Below are 18,596 nucleotides of genomic sequence, written 5' to 3'. Positions count from 1 at the left end.
TTCTCTATGTAAATTATACTTTTTAAATGGCAGGGGGCAGGGAGACCACTACACAAAAAGCACACCAGATAAATCTTTAGGAAGAAAGAAAGGTTGGTCCTTGACAGAGAGAACAAGCCTTGGAATTCTGTCCTGAAAACACAGTCTTCCTTGCCTCCCAGAGTGTGTCTAGGAAGGCCAGGCTAGAAAAAGATGAACCCTCCCCTGATAGCTGGTGGGATAGGGGGCAACATCAGGTGAGACCTCCACTGCCTGCTCTCTGCAGAACCTGGGAGCATCAGGGCTCAGCCTGTGGAGCTCAAGTTGCCTGCTCAGGCCCTGTTCTTCCTTCCACCCTTCAGGTGGCTCCCAACCAGTCTCCTGTTTCTCCCTGTCCTTGCAAAGCTTTGGTTCAGGCCAGAAACAGCTGTGTCATTTGCAGGCCCCAGAACAAAATGAAAATGTGACGCCCCTTGTTCAAACATCATTAAGTTCCAGATAGTGACAGTAGAGCACCGCACCAAGCCTAGGGCCCTTCTGAGTGTGAGGCCTTGGTGACTGCACAGGTCATACACACACCAAGTTGGTCCCAGTTCTGGCCCTTTCCCTTGGCTGCCTGAGGGATCCACCCACGGTCACAAGATGTGAAGTTCTGTGCCAGCTTGCCGGGCTGCCCAATATCTGTCTTGCCTCCTCATCCCTTTCCAGACAAGACCCTCTGCAGACATGCCCCACACTTCCCCATGCCCAAATCCAGGCCCATCCTGGAATGCCCTCATCCCACCCCACTCCACAGGAAATATCCCCCCCCCCCAACAACTTCTCCTCCTCAGGGAAGCTTGCCTCTGTTAAAGAAAAAAGAAAAAAAATTGCCATGATGTGTGTTAAAGAGTGGTAAGGAAGACTTTATTCAGTGGGGGCTACTGGAATGGGATTTAAGGGTCAGAGAATGGCCTCAACTCCAAATACAAGGAAAAGTATATTTCATAGCCAAGGTGCAGGGTGGAGGTCAGTGGATGAAAAATTACTAAGAGGAAACCTCAGGGGGCAGGGGGAACTGGGAAACGACCGCAGAGAATTCTCAATGAAGGCAGGCCAGAGTGACCAAACATAATGTGGGAGATGGTGGAGGTGGAGGAACCAGATTAGAATATGGAGGGTGTTCAGACATAGAAGATGGGAGACTCTGGCTAACCTAACTTAGCAGGATTCTTGCCAGAACTGGGCTGCACAAGGAAGCACACAGGAAGACACAGTCAGAAAGCTTGGAAGTGCCTGCCCCAAATTTGGTCAACCTTTGTCCCCTCGCCCCACCCCACCACCTGGAGTGATAAGTGAGCCAGCTCTCCTCTGAACTCCCATGGCATTCAAACTTCATCTCTCATGACATATTTCACTTTTTGTTTTTGCTGCATATGTCATATTTCTTGTTTTTTCTACAAGGAATAGCACATTATCTTTTCTGAATCCAATAGAGAGGGCTAAGCCCCCACCTACTAGAATGGTGGGTTATTGCAATCTGAATTGTCACTGTGGGGCCTACACCCTCTTTGGGAAAAGTTTCCCTAATACCCGCAGCCAACCGGTCTCAAAGAAATCTACTCTTAATCCCCCAGATGGACTCCCTCTGCCTTCTGCATGCCCTGCTGACTTGTTCACCACTGTGCAGGTGCCTTTGTTGTCCCCTGTAATGCTGGCAGTCTTCTGGCCCAGTCACTACTGTGGACCCGTATGTGTTGTCTCCTTCCCTCACCCTCTGGAAAGGACCACAGGGGCAAAGGCCTTGACCACCTCAGCTTCCTCCCCGAAGGAGGCACTTGGTACATCACTGTGCAGTGAATGGTGGTACTTGGCACAGACCTGGTTCGGACCAGGTGGCACGAAAGGTGAATGAATGCTTGGCATTTGAGCCTTTGCCATCTCCCCCTATGACCTCTAGCTTGAACCCATGCCAGTCAGGGAAGGGGTCTGGTCTCTCTTGACTCCAAAGCCACCCCAGTGCTTTCTGGGCTGGAATCACAGCAGGCTCTGGGGATGAAAACAGAAGATGTGGTCCTGCTCCAGCCATGCCCACAGCCCAGTGGAAAACAGAGGCAAACTGACCATTCCAATGGAACAGACAGAGCTGGTGGACAGAAACAGGGGTGGGCATAGGGAGCAAGGAATTGCCTGGACAGGGTGTGAGTTCAGGGAAGGCTTCCCTAAGGAGGGAAAATCTGCGCAGCATAGTCGGGGTGAGGGGAGTAGTCTGCCTGGAGAACGAGGGCGCAGAGGGCTGTTGTGATTAGGAGGGGTACCACCATCAGTGGCCCTGGAGGCAAGACTGTCAGAGGCCTCAAGTGATAGGCTAAGGGACCCAAGGAGCCACTGGAGGACACTATCGAGTAGAGAACAAGAGGGACCAAAGGCAGGGAGTCCAGTGCAGGGAGCTAGCCTCAGTTCTGGAAAGAATCAACTCTTGGGCCTAGTCTGCTGGGGGAGGGGCTCAGAGGACAGCTGGGCGCTGAGGGATCCACTGGGGGCAGAATGGAGGGGCTGCCCCAAGGTGTAGCCACTACAGTGACACCTGTGATCAGCTGGCCCCAGAGCTGCCCAGCCGGCTTGGGGACAGGGAACTGGTTTTCCTGGCAGCGATGAGCTAACAGGATCTTGTTCCCTCTGAGACGCCCCAGCTTCAGCTCTCTTGTGCCCTCCCCCTACATTTGGGCCTGGCCTTGGTTTCTGGCACACCTGCCAAGTTTTGGTACCGCCCACCCACTCCCTGCTGGCTGTACTGGCCGGCCCAGCTCCCTAATTGCTGGGTGGGGAGCTCTTCTGCAAAGCTGGGACACCAAAAAGTAGACCCCGGCCACTGTGGACCACGTGGGTATCCAGCCTGACCAGCTCCAGCCCATGGGATGAGCCAGGCTTCAGGCTAGCACTGAGCTCTGGAGGGCCCTTTGGAGGAACCATTGACCCAGAAAGCTTGATTGGGTGGGGTGTGTAAAATGGGTATCAAGGCCTGTGAAGAATAGGCCTGCCTAACTCAGGTGTCTCTACTTTCCCTCCCCAGGCAGAGGACCTGGCTCAGGGGTGAGCCCAGATAACTCTCACCTAGGCCCAGGGATCTGACCTGGTCACAAGCTCTAGTCAAGCTCTAGTCAAGTTCAGATCAGGACTAAAAGGGGCTGAGAAGGGTGGGAAAGAATGGAACAGAGGGAGGAGCCCCAACCCAGCCTCCAACTCAGGAGGCCCAAACACACCCCCTTAGACACACCTACCACCCACAGCACACCTCTACTGTACACAGATGCCACTCACACAGACATAAACACATTATCCCCACAGCAGACAACACACACACCCCACTCTCCGCCCTAAAAAGGCGGGGCCCACTGGCTCACACTCCACTGCTGCGTCCGTACCCCTGCACACCCCCCACCATCAGGGCCCACCTGAGGGGGCTGCCAAAGGGGCCAGGGAAGGAGCAGAGCACAGCCATAGGGAGCAAACTGGGGGTGTCTGCGGAGATCTGAGGCGGCCAGGCAGCCTAGGAGGGAGACGTTTGTGTATTGATTCCCCTGCAGCAGGAAGCACATGTCATTCAACCCTGAGCCCCCAGACCCAGACAGCCTAACGCAGCACCAGGCAGACAGGAAGTGCTCCATGTGTGGCAGCAGATACACTAATGCATCTGTAAGGACACCAAGCTTTACAAGCAAGGAGATGCCACTTGCACAGCCCGACTGGTTCTGTGCTCTACGTAACCCACCAGGAGGGAGCAAGGGTCCAGAGAGGATGGGAGTGGGTTTTAGGGGCCAAGGACCAGCAAGCCTTGGCTAAGAGCAAGGATCAGGCAATGCAGGGCTGGGCACAGGGGTGCTTCCTCCCAGGACAGAGCTTTCCAGAATACAAATCAGATCACACCTCACACTCCTGCTCAAGAATACCCCATGGCCCTCCATGCCTACGGGGAAATATCCTCATTCCCTGCTGTGGTTCTAGCCCTTTATCGAACTTTCTCTGCCTCATTTCCTGCATCTTCCCAGGCCCTCATCCCAATGGAGGGAGGGGTACACAAGCCAGAGAGAAAGGTGGGAGGCAAGTTCTGGGAGGGGAAGACTACTGGAGGCTTAAGGCTCTCCAGCAGAAGCTGTCTTAGGCTGGCCCCACATCCAGCCGGGCCTGGGACCCAGGAGCCCAGACTTTTTATCAAGAGGACATTTCATATTCTAGCAATGCCTTGGTTGACTTGCCCCTTTGTTTTCTTGGGTTCCCAGCATTGTTCCCTATTAAAATTCTCACCAATGCTAAAGAAAGGAATTTCAGCTCACATGGCAGCTAAGAAACTTGGCAGTGCCAGGGCAAGGATCCCCCCATTCCCCAACGTGCCTGTCCAGCAGCTGCACACAGAGGTGCAGGGTTCACCCTGCCCGCCGATCATGGACGTGGCGGAGCTACAGTCCAGGCCAACAGCCCCAACCCGGACCTTCCGCAGTCCTCTGCACTCAGGCCAGGGACAGGCCTGACGTTATCACCTGGTAATTCCTCGTAGAAAATGTGATTTTATTCTGGGGAGGCCAAAGTTCCCATCCCAGCCTCCCCTCCTCACACTGGCCCTTTTCGCCTCATAGGGCTCTTCACTTCCAAACCTCCTTTCCTGGGCCATACCTACTCCAGGGCTGGGCTCTGCCTGAAGACTCCTCAGCCAGGGGGACCTTGCCCTGGCTCCTCCTGCTACTGGCACCCCATCTAGCCCACAGCCCCACTGGATCCCTCTTCTCGGCCAGCCTCTCCATCCCTGGCTGGTCTCAGCAGCTTCCACCCCAGACCAATGTAAGGAAGGAGCTGGCCGTCTCAGGGTGGGCTTGTCCAAGCCATATTCTGACAGTGCTCCTGCTGTCAGCTTGCTCCAGGGCCTCAGATCTTGGAGGACTCAAGCCGAGGGCTCCAGGGTGCGGGGGGCTCCTGCAGTGCCCGCAGCTCCTGTTCCAACTCCTGGTTGCGGCGATACATGTCCATGTAGCCGCCCTGGATCTCCCGCTGGTAGCGCAATACCCGCTCCTTTTCCTCCTGCCACGTCCGCCGCTCCTGCTCAAAGCGCAGCGCCTGCTCCTGGCCTCGGAGCCGCTCCTGCAGGAGCTCGGCCCGCAGCTGCTCAGCCCCGTCTCTGGCCTCACTGCCTCCTGCCTCCCCCAGCAGCCCCCTGCTCTTGCAGTCATCGGTCTCACAGCTGCCTGGGGCCTCCTCCCGAGGGGCCTGCTCCTGCAGGCTTCGCACGGCCTCTCGAAGTCGGGCCAGCTCTGCATCCTGGGCCTGGGCCTGTGCCCGGCTGCCCCGAAGTTGTGTCTTCAGGCTGAAGATCTCAGCTAGCTTCTGAGCCAGTTCTGCCTGGGCTTCCCGCAGCTGCTGCTTCAGGAGGCTGATCTCTGCTGTTTTCTGGCACACCTGAAGGGGGACAGGGATGGGCAAGAGCCAAACAAAGCAGGGTAAGGGGCGGACCGGTAGGAGGGCAGGCCGAGGATGGCATGACAGCAGTGGGGGCAGGAGTCTCTGAATGCCTGGTCTCTCACCTCCCAGCGGGCTTCCTCCTCTGCTCGGGCACTAGGATCGGCCTCTGGGAGGCTGCCTGGTGGCCGAGGCTCCGGGCCCAGGCCCTGCTGTGCTCGCAGCTCCTTGCGTAGGCGCCGCTGCTCCTGCTGGGCCATGAACAGCTGCAGCTGGAGGTTGCGCTCACTACGCTCTGCCTTCTGGGTCACCTCGTGCAGTCGCTCCAGGTAGAGGCGCTTCAGCTCAGTCAGCCACAGCCGCTGGCGCTCTTCCAGCACCTGCCCAGGGGAAAGGGCACTTGCCATGGCCCAAGATTCACACACCGCCCTGCCCCCTGGATGCCAACTGCCTGCACTCCCACGGCTGGCCTGCTGCTCCAATGCTCCAGCTGCTCCTGATATCCTCTGTCTCAACACCACAGGGTCCAGGGTCCAATGCTTTGGGCACACATGTGCCCCAACCCAGGATGTGTCCTCTGGAGGTGAAGTGTCCCCAGCATGCGGCCCTCCCAGGGAGTCTCCCTCCCTCACAACTTCCTGCAAGGACCACCAAAGACATGACATCCCCACCATGTGGGGCTTGGGGAGAGAAGCAAACTCATCTCTTTCTTCCTTACCCTCCTATACCCGGAGCCCTGCAGGAGAGCTGGTGGGTGACCCTCTGTCTGCCCTGTATGCTAATGCCAGGGGACAGAACAGGTGGCCAAGGCAACAGCTGCTCTCACCTGCGTGAAGGGACTGGCGCCATCCTCCTCACCAAGGCCCCTCTTGAGCTCCTCACAGGTGTCCGGCAGCACAGCCACCATGTCCTCGGCGGCGGGGCAGGAGAATTCATAGGGGGGCGGTGGTTCGGGCAGGCAGTTCAGCAGAGTCAGTGGCCCAATCTCCTTGGAACCCCGTGAGGCCCGGTCCAGGGAGCCCCCAAGATGGTTAATGTGGCCCAGGGAGGAGCTGAAGGGGCCGGGGCCAGTGCTGGGACTGCGGCCAAAGCTGCCCCCGCTGGAGGAATCAGACAGACTGGGCTCGGGCTCGGGGCCGCCCTCATCCAGGCTGAGGGCGTGCAGCAGCTGGGCACGGGCCTGGGCCTGGCTGACCCGGGGCCCCGGGCTCAGGGGCGGATGGCAGGCCAGCGTGTGCAGGCTGCCATTGCTGCGCCACAGCTTCTGGCCCTTGTGGGCTGCCAGGCTCTGCATGGACAGGAAGCCTTTCCCGGTGCTCGAGGCCGGCTTGAATACTGATGGGCGAATGCGACACTGCCAGAAAGAGAGGGCAGGGATGAGGCTCTGGGCTGACTGCTCTCTGGTGCTCCCTCCCGAAGCCCCTGGGAATCCTCTTTGAGAACAAGGGGTACGTGTCACCAGGCCAGCCCACGGCAAGACTTCCATGTCCCATCCCAGCCTCGGGGTCTTCAAGGAGGGCCCCCCTCCCTGCCCTGCCACAGTAGGGAGGGGAGGAGCCGAGGCACACCTTGTCAAAACGCCCCCGTTCAGGCAGCGAGGTCTTGCTGAAGTCACCAGCCCGAGGGTGTTCCCGGTAGTAGAGGGTGGCATAGTCGGCAGGCTCATTCCGAGGGGCCCGCTTGGTGGTCTTGCCATCCTTCTTGGGAAAGTGCAGGTAGCTGAGGAGCTCACGCTGGCCCAAGCCTTTCCGGAGGAGCCCATCAGGCTGGCGGGAGCCCCGAGACCCTGCGAGTGCCGCCCGTAGCTCTTCAGGGGAAAAGTCCTGCCGTTCCAACAGGCTGCCCACGCTGCCCATGGCAATGCCAGCAGGGCCTGGGGCTGTGGCCATGAAGTTTCACCAGGGCACAGGCGGCTGCTTCTGGGGGTTGGGAGGCTCCATCAGGGGCAGGTATGCACTTGCTGCCCAACTCCCCAGATGCCCTAAAACCAGGTGCTTGTTCTCTGTGTCAGCTCCCCCACCCCAGCCCACCCAGGAGTGGCAGATGTGGGTTCCAGAGAGAATCCAGAACAAGACTCCTAGAGAAATTAGTAGAAGTCCCAAGGCTACCTGTCTAGTGCCCTAGTTCCGACGAGGGGCCAGTGTGTGGCTGGGGTCACAGGGGGACCAGGACCTGAAGCAGTAGGACAGGAGCCCCTCCCAGGACTGAGCTGGCAGAATCCATCTCTGACTCTAACTTTGTTCATTCTCCTGCCAGGCACCCAACGTGGTGGGTGGGCAGAGGGCACAGGGAACCAAGACCAGTGGCCTCAGAAGCTCCAATCCTTCTTCTTCCCTTGGGAGAGGGAAAAAACCTCATTCAACCCCTCTTCCTGAAGAGGGTCAGAGTTTTCCCAAGGGAAGCACCTGGCAGGGGTGGGGTTAGGGGCTCCAGCGGGACGGATACAAACAGGAAGGGCCCAGGGGAAGGAAGGATGGCAGGAACAATGGCCACAGTTTCCGGAACAGGTGTTCATGTTGGGGCAGTGGTAGGAGGCAGGGAGACGGGGCAGCCAGAGCCCCTGCCAGCCCCTCTAATATGCTGCCACTTCAAAGGCCACTGCCAGGCATCAGGGCCCCAATCCTGACCCAATGTGTGGAACCAATCAGTGTGTGGGCCCTGGCTTCCTCATCTGGACATTGACTATGTCAACTCTTATCACTCACGGATGCTGGGAGGACGGGCTAAGATTAGAGGATAAAATGCCCAGTCCAGGGCCTGGCCCACAGCCAGGGTCAACACAGGCCAGCTGAAGCCGAGCTTAGCTGGTAGACACACTAACGCCACCGGCGAGTGCCCGAGTGACGGGGTTATGGATTGCCTCCCACCTGTGCTGGGACCACACTGTGGAAGGCAGGACCTGTCCGCAAAGTGCCCGCTGGATCCCTTGTGTCCATCCCAGCACTTGGCACACAGTAAGTGCTCAGAAAGGACTTGCCAAATAAACGAATGCCACCTTCTCCGTCTGTATGCTATGCTTACTCACTCAGTCATGTCCAACTCTTTGTGACCCCATGGACTGTAGCCAGGCTCCTTTGTCCGAGGGGATTTTCCAGGCAAGAATACTGGAGTGGGTTGCCATGCCCTCCTCCAGGGAATCTTCCCAACCCAGGGATCGTACCAGGGTCTTCTGCATTGCAGGCGGATTCTTTACCATCTGAGCCACCAGGGAAGACCAAGAATACTGGAGTGGGTATCCTCTCCAGAGGATCTTCCCTACCCAGGAATAGAACCGGGGTCTCCTGCATTGCAGGTGGATTCTTTACCAGCTGAGCTACCAGAGAAGCCCCCTTCTCTGCCTCCTACCCAGCTATTCCCATTCCTGAACAGACACCCAGCAGGCACAATGCAGCTACAAGCCCAACGCGCCCCGCCTCAACTACCCCAATCCAATATGCTTCTGGGACACAGACTCCCACCCCAAACAATGGTTAGGAGGTTCCATCTTCCTCAACCATTTCCAGGTTTTGTGTTTGTAGAAGACAAAGCTCTCAGCGAGGAGGGAGGGAGGGGGGTGGAAGGCACGGACCTGCCCCTACACCCTGCGGTCCTCAACCTTACCTTGGGCAAAAGAAACCTCCCCAAGCTTCCCTTTCCAGTCCCCAGACAGCTCAACCCCTCTAAGGGTGCCACAAACCACACAGGGTTAGGGGAGTCATCTAGATAAGGGATGACAGGTGCTGGGCACCTACAGTGATGCGGCCCTGCGTAGGGGTCTCACAGAGTCCTGGCACATGGTTAACTCTCTGTGTTTTTTAGGTAAGGGCAATGGGGCTCCAGAAGGTGAAGTGGCCTGCCCAAGGTCACAGAGGTGGTCAGAGTGAGGTGCTCACCTGTGATTACAGTACAATGACTTGAAATGTCTAATGGGAACCAACAATGTCACCCACAACCCAAGAGTTTAATCGAAGCATCTTGCCTCCCACTCTGACACCCCTTCACCATGACAAGCCCACTGAGCAACAGACAAGCCCACTGAACTCCTGTCACTGCTTCTTGGGGAGGTAGACAGCAGATAATCTGGTCTCTAGCCCACCCTTACATTATCTCTCCATGGGACACCTCCCTTGACCATGCCTCAGTTTCCCCCAAATGGGAAAGACTCTACTTTCCCTGCCTTCCTATAGGGTTGCATTGACAACTAGCATGGGGACAGGGAGGTGAAAGGGCTCCTGAGCTGCAAGCCTGGTGAGAGCCTGGGGGCAGGGATGGTGGCAGGGGGAGCTAAACACGCCCTCTTCATCCCAAACACACAGTGCTTCACATTCCCCTGGCCACAGCCTCATTTCCTGTCTCAGGGAGCAATAATCAACACCCCATAACCCCCACAAAGGGTCTCAGGTCCAGGGGAGAAGCAGTCATGAGCCAAAACACGCACACCACACACATACTGCAGTCTAGTCGGTGCCACCAGCAGCCCAGAAGCTCCTCGGTGAGAGGACACAGCAAGGCTCACACACACACTGAAGGTCATCCACACAGCACTCAGCACCTTTCACACACAAATACCCAGCTGTCCTTCCTAGCCCCGAGGCTGCTAGATGAAGGCAAGTGTGTATGTGTGTGTGTGTGTGGCAAGGAGGGCATGGGATTGGCTTTTCTTCACACTTGAGTTGAGCAATTTGAAATAATTCCCAAGCTACACGGAGGGGCACCAACAGCCCTTCCCTTTGTCTTTATCTAAGGCCCCCCCCCCTCTCTCCACCCCTCCTAGATAACTTCTCAGGCTGTATTACTAGCTCCTCCCCCTTGGGCCAAGGCCCCTGGCTCTCAGGAGGCTCCACCCTGCCCAGGTCTCAATCTGGAGACAGTCCTTTTTCCTAAAAGACTCCATCCACCTCCCCTGCCTTCTCCACATCCCCCAATACACACATTCCTTCCCGTTGCTTGGAAGCCCAGGGACTGGCCCAGGGCAGCTGTGCAGGAGAGGATGTGGTGGGGGAAGGAGGGAGGGAGAGACCGCAAGTGCCTTGCAGCCCCACTGGGGAAAACAGGGCCTCCTCCTCCAAGTGCCTGGGCTTCTCTACCCAGAACTCATGACGTGCCTGGGGCCCAGAGCTCTGCACAGAGCAGAACCTTGCCGCCGCCACCCCACTGCTCTGCCAGCAAGCTTTCAGCTGGTCACATAGGCCCTATTCTGCACAGGTCCTAGTTGGTCCCAACAGGGTCCCTTTACCACTGCTTCCATCTTCCCCTCCGCCCACTCCAAGATCAGACAGCCTGGACACTGGGAGCATCTCTCTGGACCAACTCTTGGTAAAGACCGGAGAATGGGGCTGGGATACCGCCCTGGCCATGAAGCAGAAAAAGACAGGACACTCAGGGAGACGTCCTGGTGTCCCTTAGTGGGTGCCTCATTGGGTCAGCCTGATGCTGGGCCTGGCACATGCTGACAACACACATGGGAGGGGAAGAGTGTCATCCCCCACTTCCGAGGAGAAAACTGAGGCCCAGGAGGTAAAATAAGGTGCCTAAGGTCATGTTCAGCTGCACAGGAAAAAGACCATAGGCTCTCTACATTTTGAAGCCTGCCCTGACCCCACTGTGCATCTCCTCTGGAGCGTACCTAGAGCACTTGGGTAGGTAGCTCCCAGTCCTGCCTCGACTGCCTTTAGCCCCTCCTGAGCCCTGGCCCCAGGGAGGGTCCCACCACCTGCTGGAGGATCAGCTTTGCTGAGGGGAGTGACTGCAGCTGCCCCTGAGGAATGGGACTGGAATGTCCCAGCTCCAAAAGAGGGGGCAATGGGTAAGAGGGGCCCAGGGAGGAGATGGGAGAGGCTGGCATTCCCTAGCCCCATTTCAACTCATGAAGAGGCAGAGTCCTGCTGGAGTGATTCTTAGTATCACTAAGTCACTTGCGCTCTACAGTTTTTATCAGCCCTTTCATTTCATCCTCTCATCTCTGCGACAGCTTCGTGGAGGCAGGCAAGACAGTAGTTACCCTTACTCCATCCTACAGCTAGGTAAACTGAGGTCCAAAAAGAAGTGAGCTGTCCATGATTCCACATGACCAACAATCCCAACTCCCCAGGCAAGGACCTCTCTTCTGCCCCAGGCTGTCCCAGCCAGGAGTTACCACCTGGCCTCCCTGGGCTCACACACTGCTGTGGATTATGTCTGCTCAGCTCCCCACACCTGCTTCTCCCAAGGGTACCTGCAACCAGGTTGGTTTGGATCCCAGTCCCCTCAACCTGGAATACCCACTGCCTGCCCCTGGGTCAGGTAGAAATAGTGGAAGCACCGCTGCATGGGCACTGTGAGCCCTGGAAGCTGCTAGTTCCATAGGCGGTGGCCTGAGCAGACTGGCCGCCCTCATTCAGTCTGGCACATACACACCCACACACAGCCAGTCGGCAGGAGAGGAGCCCTGCCCAGGAGGGCTTTGAGAGGAGGCAGATCACCGGTTCCAGGACGGCCTCCTGCCTCTCTCCTTCCCTGGGCCGGCCAGGGAGAGAGCACCACGGCCGCGGGATAGGCTGAGCCCCCGGTGCAAGCCAGGAGAGACCCGGTCGGCTCGTGGAGGCGGGCGGGTAGGGGGCAGAAGGGGGTGGACTGCCGCGTCGGAGACGACAGGTCCCAGTCCTTTTTTGCGGACGCAGTCACGGCCCCGATTTCCGCCTGGCTGCAGACGGGCCCTCACTTTGGCCGAAGGTTGTGGCCAGACTGGGATGGTGCTCAGGATCTGGGAGCGTCTGCTCTTCACGGGACCCCTGACAGCAGGCTGGCAGCTGCCGCTCATACAGGGCTCATATAGTGGAGGAAGGGGTATCCCAGAGGGGGCAGAAGAGGGCAGAAAGCCGTCTCTTGGGGAAGGTGGAGGTTGGCATCTCCATGGAATTTCCTCCGGGACGGATGTGGCAGAGGCGAGGGCTCCCCCAAAAGTGGGGGAGGTCCCCAAACTACCTGAGGGGTGGGAGGGGATGTCTCTCCCAGGCTTCTCTCTAAGACTTACCCCGAACGGATGGGCTGCGGGTGCGGAAGCCGAGGTCAGACTCCCGCGCCAAGGGCACCTGCCCCACCCCAGTGGTGGTTCAGGGGTCCCAGGAACTCCTCCAAGGAAAGCGCGTTTTGCATGGGTTACGGAGAGCATAACCTGTCGCCTGCCCTTTCAGCACAGATTCCCTGCCCGCGGACGGTCCCCGTTCCCGCACCTCGGTGCTTCGATGTCTGAAAGTAAGGGGTACCTGGGCGCACACCTCACCTTGCCACCCCTGCCCACTTCTCAGACGAGAATCTCGTCCGCGTAGGGCTGCGGGCTTGGCCAAGGTCGCCGGGAAAGCTAGACCTTGGCGACGGCCAGCGCCACCCCCCGAGTCCAGCCCCGGGCCGCGGTTCCAGCCCCCCGGTGCGCCCCACTCACCATGCTGGCGCCCATCCGCACCCCTCGCGCGCTGCAGCTCCCTTGCGCGCGGATTTGAACCCTTCCTCCAGGGAGCCAGCTCCGGCCGAGACTGCGAACCAGGCTGGAGCGGCCAGGCGGCAGGCGCCGGGAAAACGCGGGCGGGCGGGCTCCGGAGCCGGATTGGCGAGGGAGGGAGGGACGCGTTCGGCCGCGCTCGCTAGCCTGCCCCAGAGGCGGAGGGAAAACCCGGCCTGACTCACCGGCGCGCGGCCGACCCACAGCCCGGCCCGGGCCCCCGGATGTGGGGGGCGGGGACGGGGGCCACCTCCCGCCCACCGCGTGCCAACCTGAGCCCCGCCCGGGCTCGCGACTCCAGCCTAGCCCAGCCCGCCGAGACGTCGCGAGGCGGTGGCGCCCGAGCCCCCTGCCGGTTGCGCTCTGTGCTGCGGACGCCCGGGCGCACTGGCTCGGACCCCGGGCCGGTGTGCAACCCGAAGTGCGGCCTATGCTCCCAGAGGGCGTCCAGCCCGCCCCTCTCCTCCGCCGCCTCCTCCTCTTCTAGCCTAGCCCGTCCGTCTTGGTTTCCAGAACCCGACAGCTTCCGAAGAGACGCATTCCGTCCATCATCTCCCTGATTCTTGCCGCCTCCCCTTAGGTAAGCAGTGTTGTTCCCTGGCGAGGCTGAGCAAAATAGTATTCCGAGAGGTGTGGAGAGATTTGCCCAAGATCTCGGGCTCCTTAGCAGTTGAATTGGGCGCTATGTTTTTGTGGGGGTTTTTGGTGCCAAAGACTTATAAGGGGAGCAGATTCAGATGTCTTCAGTTCAGTTCAGTTCAGTCGCTCAGTCGTGTCCGACTCTTTGTGACACCATGGGCTGCAGCACGCCAGGCTTCCCTGTCCATCACCAACTCCCGGAGCTTACTCAAACTCATGTCCATCGAGTCGGTGATGCCATCCAACCATCTCATCCTCTGTCGTCCCCTTCTCCTCCCACCTTCAATCTTTCTGAGCATCAGGGTCTTTTCTAGTGAGTCAGTTCTTCTCATCCGGTGGCCAAAGAATTGGGAGTTTCAGCTTCAGCATCCGTCCTTCCAGTGAATATTCAGGATTGATTTCCTTTAGGATAAACTGGTTAGATCACCTTGCAGTCCAAGGGACTCTCAAGAGTCGTCTCCAATAGCACAGTTCAGAAGCATCACTTCTTCGCCACTGAGCTTTCTTTATAGCCCAACTCTCACATCCATACATGACTGCTAAAAAAACCATAGCTTTGACTAGGTGGGTCTTTGTTGGCAAAGTAATGTCTCTGCTTTTTAATATGCTGTCTAGATTGATCATAGCTTTCCTTCCAAGGAGCAAGCATCTTTTAATTTCATGGCTGCAGTCACCATCTGCAGATGTCTTCAGGGGCCAAGCGAATAGCGTGAGTCAGACTGGCAGGTGTAAGACAACAGAAGAGATGGAAACCGAGACAGAGATGGACACCTAGAGGCATTCAGATTCAAATATGAAAACACCACGTCTTCCAAAAAAGGTTATAAATGTATACTGAGGTATGATCCAGCAATTCCGCTCCTAGATATATACTCTGAAGAATTGAAAACAGGAATTCAAACAGACACTAGTGCATGGATGTTTGTAGCAGGACTAGTCACAATAGCCCAAAGGTGGAAACAACCCAATTGTCCATCGACAGATAAATGGACACACAAAATGTGGTGTGTCCATAGATGGAATATTATTCAACCATAAAAGGACAATTTGGATGATCTGCCAGTTTTGCTGAACCAGACACTAAAGACTGCATGTGGTATCATTCCACTTATATGAAGCAGATAAATCCAGCAGAAGGCAGATTAGGTCTAGATGCTGTGGGGAGGGAAGAATGAAGAGTGACTGCTTGATGGTGTAAAATGGACTGATTCCTGCCATATCAGTAAATAAGGATGTCAGTGATTTCAAGGCCTCCAAAAGTGAATTTCTGAGTCTGGAGGGGCCTGAAAGGGAGAACAATGCCTGCAATCCAGCAGCTGTCAGTGGCCATCATTCTTGTGTCACTCCCAGCAGTGAACAAGGAACTAAGGATGTAAAAGAAACCAAGAAGCAAGATGCTGACCCCAGATAGCTGAGATGTGTATGAAAGGAAAGATTTCAGTGAGCCCAGAGCTTGCATCTTCCTATACATAGCAAAGGGCTAGATTCTTTAACTTGAGATATCTAGTTTTCCTTAATTAACGATAATCAGGCTACCTGCCCCCTTTCTTGCAAACTTCTGTATAACCTGACTCCTTCCCCTGCCTCCTCGAACAGTTCTTTCAAGGTTACTTGAGATGCCGTCCTCTGGGCTTGAAGTCCTAAACATTCCCACCAAATAAAACAACTTTCCACTTTCAGGTTATGACTATATTTTTTAAGTCGACAGTGGTTGTGGGGTTTCCTTTTTCAATGAGGAAAATATTTTGGAACCACATAGAAATGGTGGTTGCACAATTTAAAATGGTTTGTTTTATATGATGTGAATTTTACCTCAATTGAAAAAAAGAGAGACATCAAGACTTCCCTGGTGGCACAGTGGGTAAGAATCTGCCTGCCAATGCAGGGGACATGAATTCGATCCCTGGTCTGGAAAGATTCCACATGCCACGGAGCAGCTAACCCCCATACCACAACTACTGAGTCTGTGCTCTAGAACCCACACGTTAAAACTACTGAGCCCACGTGCTGCAAGAGCCTGTGTTCCGCAACAAGAGAAGCCACCGTAATGAGAAGCCAGCCTACCGCAGCTAGAGAGTAGCTCCCACTCCCCACAGTTAAAGAAAGCCTGCGCAAAGCAACGAAGACCCAGTGCAGCCAAAAATGAATAAATAATTAAACAAACAAACAAAAAGACATCATGTTGCCCTTGAATCAGAGTTGGCCCACAGGCCACCAGTTTGCAACCCCTGTCTTCTATGCTGTCCTTACCAGTGTTCTAACAATGGAAGTGCTAGAGTTCAGAGGACTTGTCTAATTAAGAAAACTCATTAATAAGTATTTAGGGTATCAGCTCTTGGGGAGCCCCTAGTCTGATAGGGTTACATATGAAGCTTCAGCACAAGTACGCACTTTACCTCTCGGGAGACCTGAAAGAAGGCCTCGTTGGGAAGTGGGTTTTGAGATGGTACTTGAAGGGTGGAAGGTATTTCCATGGAGGAGGGTGCTTATGATGGAATGAGACCCTGTGGCTGGAGAAAGCACTGCATGGTTGGTGAAGGCAATCTTACTAGTGAACCCAGAGCCCTGGGGTGGGAAAGGTCAATGGGAGAAACGGAACACAGGTGACACATTTGAGCAGACTCAGAAAGGCCAGACGATGGGAGCCTCGGAGGTGTTGAGAGAGGGGAGTGGGAGGACCAAGCTGGACTTGGGGGCATGTACACAGGCCCTATGAGGTGATTGAGGAAGGCAGGATGGATTAGAGGAGGGTTAAGGAATAGAAACAGGGCTACGGAAGGAAAGGGAAGTGAGGAGAGGAAGGATGTTCATGAGATGGTCTGAGAGAATTGACTTGTCTTGGTGAGAAATTCCGTGAGGAGGAGAGGGAAGGGATCAATGGTAAGTGACTTATCCAAAATCTTTTGACCAACCCCCAACCCCCAGTCTGTTTTTTCCCAGCCAGAGGGAGGTAGGAGGGGAAGGGTGTTCAATATCTTAGAACATCCCAGGAGGAGGGAAAGAAATCAGATGATATTCTGGAACCCAGAGATATAAAAACAGGGCAGGGAGGAGAGAGGGGCCAGAGAGTCTCCACTGAAAGGAATACCAAGAAAGTGGCTGCAACCAGAGACAGCAGCTGGTGGTGGGAGGCTGGCAGACCCCTGGCTGCTGGGCACCACGATGCAGAGTGCAGTGGGTTGGGGCAGGAGTAGAGAGCAGCCTGACCCCATCTCTCTAGGAGAGTTGTCATGAACAGAAACCGAGCTTAGGTCTGTGGCCCCCTCTAGCCTGGACCGGGCTACTGGTCCCAATCTCCTGCACAGGCTCTGGTCTCTGTATTGCTAAGAGCACCCCAACACTTCCCCTCAGAAGTTGAGGAGCTGGCCTGGCAGATGTTCCTCCCTGCCCGGCTTCTTGGAGCCCTTTGATGATGCCCGTGTCACCTGGGTGGGGAGTGCAAGGCTGAGGGGACCAGCTGCCTTCAGCACTAATCCAGAAAGTGCCTCCTCCTCCTCCCCCACAGCCATTCACCCTCACATCTTCCCATGCATATTCAGAAGCTTAACGGTTGTTCAGTTGCTAAGTCGTGCCCAACTCTGCAACCCCACGGACTGCAGCAGCCAGGCTTCCCTATCCTTCACTATCTCCTGGAGTTTGCTCAAATTCATGTCCATTGAATTGGTGATGCTATCTAACCATCTCATCCACTGCCCCCACTTCTTTTGCCTTCAATCTTTCCCACCATCAGGGTCTTTTCTAGTGAGTTGGCTTTCAGCGTCAGGTGGCCAAAATATTGGGGCTTCAAATTCAGCATTAGTCCTTCCGATGAAGGGTTGATTTCCTTTAGGATTGACTGGTTTGATCTCATTGCAGTCCAAGGGACTCTCAAGAGTCTTCTCCAGCACTATAATTCTAAAGCATCAGTTCTTCAGTGCTCAGCCCTCTTTATAGTCCAACTCTCACATCCGTACACGACTACTGGGAAAACCATAGCATTGACTATATGGACTTTTGTTGGCAAAATGATGTCTTTGCTTTTTAATATGCTGTCTAGGTTTGTCATAGCTTTCCTTCCAAGGAGCAAACATCTTTTAATTTCATGGCTGCAGTCACCATCCGGAGTGATTTTGGAGCCCAAGAAAATGAAATCTGTCACTGCTTCTACTTTTCCCCTTCTATTTGCTATGAAGTGATGGGACCAGATGCCATGATCTTAGTAAAAGCTAATGTTGAGTTTCAAGCCAGCTTTTTCACTCTATTTCACCCTCATCAAGAGGCTCTTTAGTTCCTCTTCACTTTCCCCCGTTAAAGTGGTATTATCTTCATATCTGAGGTAGTTGATATTTTTCCCAGCAATCTTTTCTTGTTCTCTCTTTTTCTCCCAGCAGTCTTGATTCCAGCTTGTGATTCATCCAGCTTGGCATTTTGTGTGACATACTCTGCATAGAAATTAAATAAGCAGGGTGACAATATAAAATCTTGTCATACTCCTTTCCCCATTTTGAACCAGTCAGTTTTTCCATGTCTGGTCCTAACTGTTACTTCTTGACCTGCATACAAGTTTCTCAGGAGACAAGTAAGGTGGTTTGGTATTCCCATCTCTTTAAGAATTTTCCACAGTTTGTTGTGATTCACACAGTGAAAGGCTTTCTCATAGTTAGTGAAGCAGAAGTGGATTTTTTGGAGGGGAATTCCCGTGCTTTTTCTATGAGCCAATGGGTGTTGGCAATTGATCTTTGGTTCCTCTGTCTTTTCTAAACCCAGCTTGTACATCTGGAAGTTCTTGGTTCACATACTGCTGAAGTCTAGCTTGAAGGATTTTGAGCATAACCTTGCTAGCGTGGGAAATGAGCGCAATTGTCTAGTAGTTTGAACATTCTTTGGTACTACCTTTCTTTGGGATTGGAATTAAAACTGACATTTTCCAGTTTTGTGGCCACTGCTGAGTTTTCCAAATTTGCTGACATACTGAATACAGCACTTTAACAGCATCATCTTTTAGGATTTTAAATAACTCACCTGGAATTCCATCACTTCCACTAGCTTTGCTTGTAGTAATGCTTTTTAAGACTCACTTGACTTCACAGCCCAGGATGTCAGGCTCTAGGTGAGT

The 18,596-nt window shown here is 55.1% G+C and overlaps 1 protein-coding gene across 2 annotated transcripts; it reads right to left on the bottom strand.

Moving 5' to 3' along the window:
- Positions 1 to 859: 859 nt before the first annotated feature.
- Positions 860 to 13,076, bottom strand: N4BP3 (NEDD4 binding protein 3). 2 transcript variants are annotated; one of them, XM_081502041.1, is made up of 5 exons: positions 12,806 to 13,076; positions 6,975 to 7,325; positions 6,233 to 6,760; positions 5,532 to 5,786; positions 860 to 5,406 (listed from the first exon to the last, which is right to left on the bottom strand). In XM_081502041.1, exons 2-5 carry the CDS (start codon positions 7,293 to 7,295, stop codon positions 4,879 to 4,881), a joined length of 1,632 nt encoding a protein of 543 aa, XP_081358167.1. In that variant the 5' UTR covers positions 7,296 to 7,325; positions 12,806 to 13,076; the 3' UTR covers positions 860 to 4,878. The 2 variants fall into 2 exon arrangements, with proteins under 2 accessions (XP_081358167.1, XP_081358168.1); XM_081502042.1 differs by having other exon boundaries at positions 6,975 to 7,322.
- Between the last annotated feature and the right edge of the window lie 5,520 nt (positions 13,077 to 18,596).

This window comes from Giraffa tippelskirchi, chromosome 6 (genome assembly GCF_054371585.1).
Source record: "Giraffa tippelskirchi isolate mGirTip1 chromosome 6, T2T-mGirTip1v1.2.pri, whole genome shotgun sequence".
Classification (NCBI taxonomy): Eukaryota; Metazoa; Chordata; class Mammalia; order Artiodactyla; family Giraffidae; genus Giraffa; species Giraffa tippelskirchi.
Note: the sequence above shows the minus strand (reverse complement) of the source record. Positions and strands in the feature narration are given on the sequence as shown.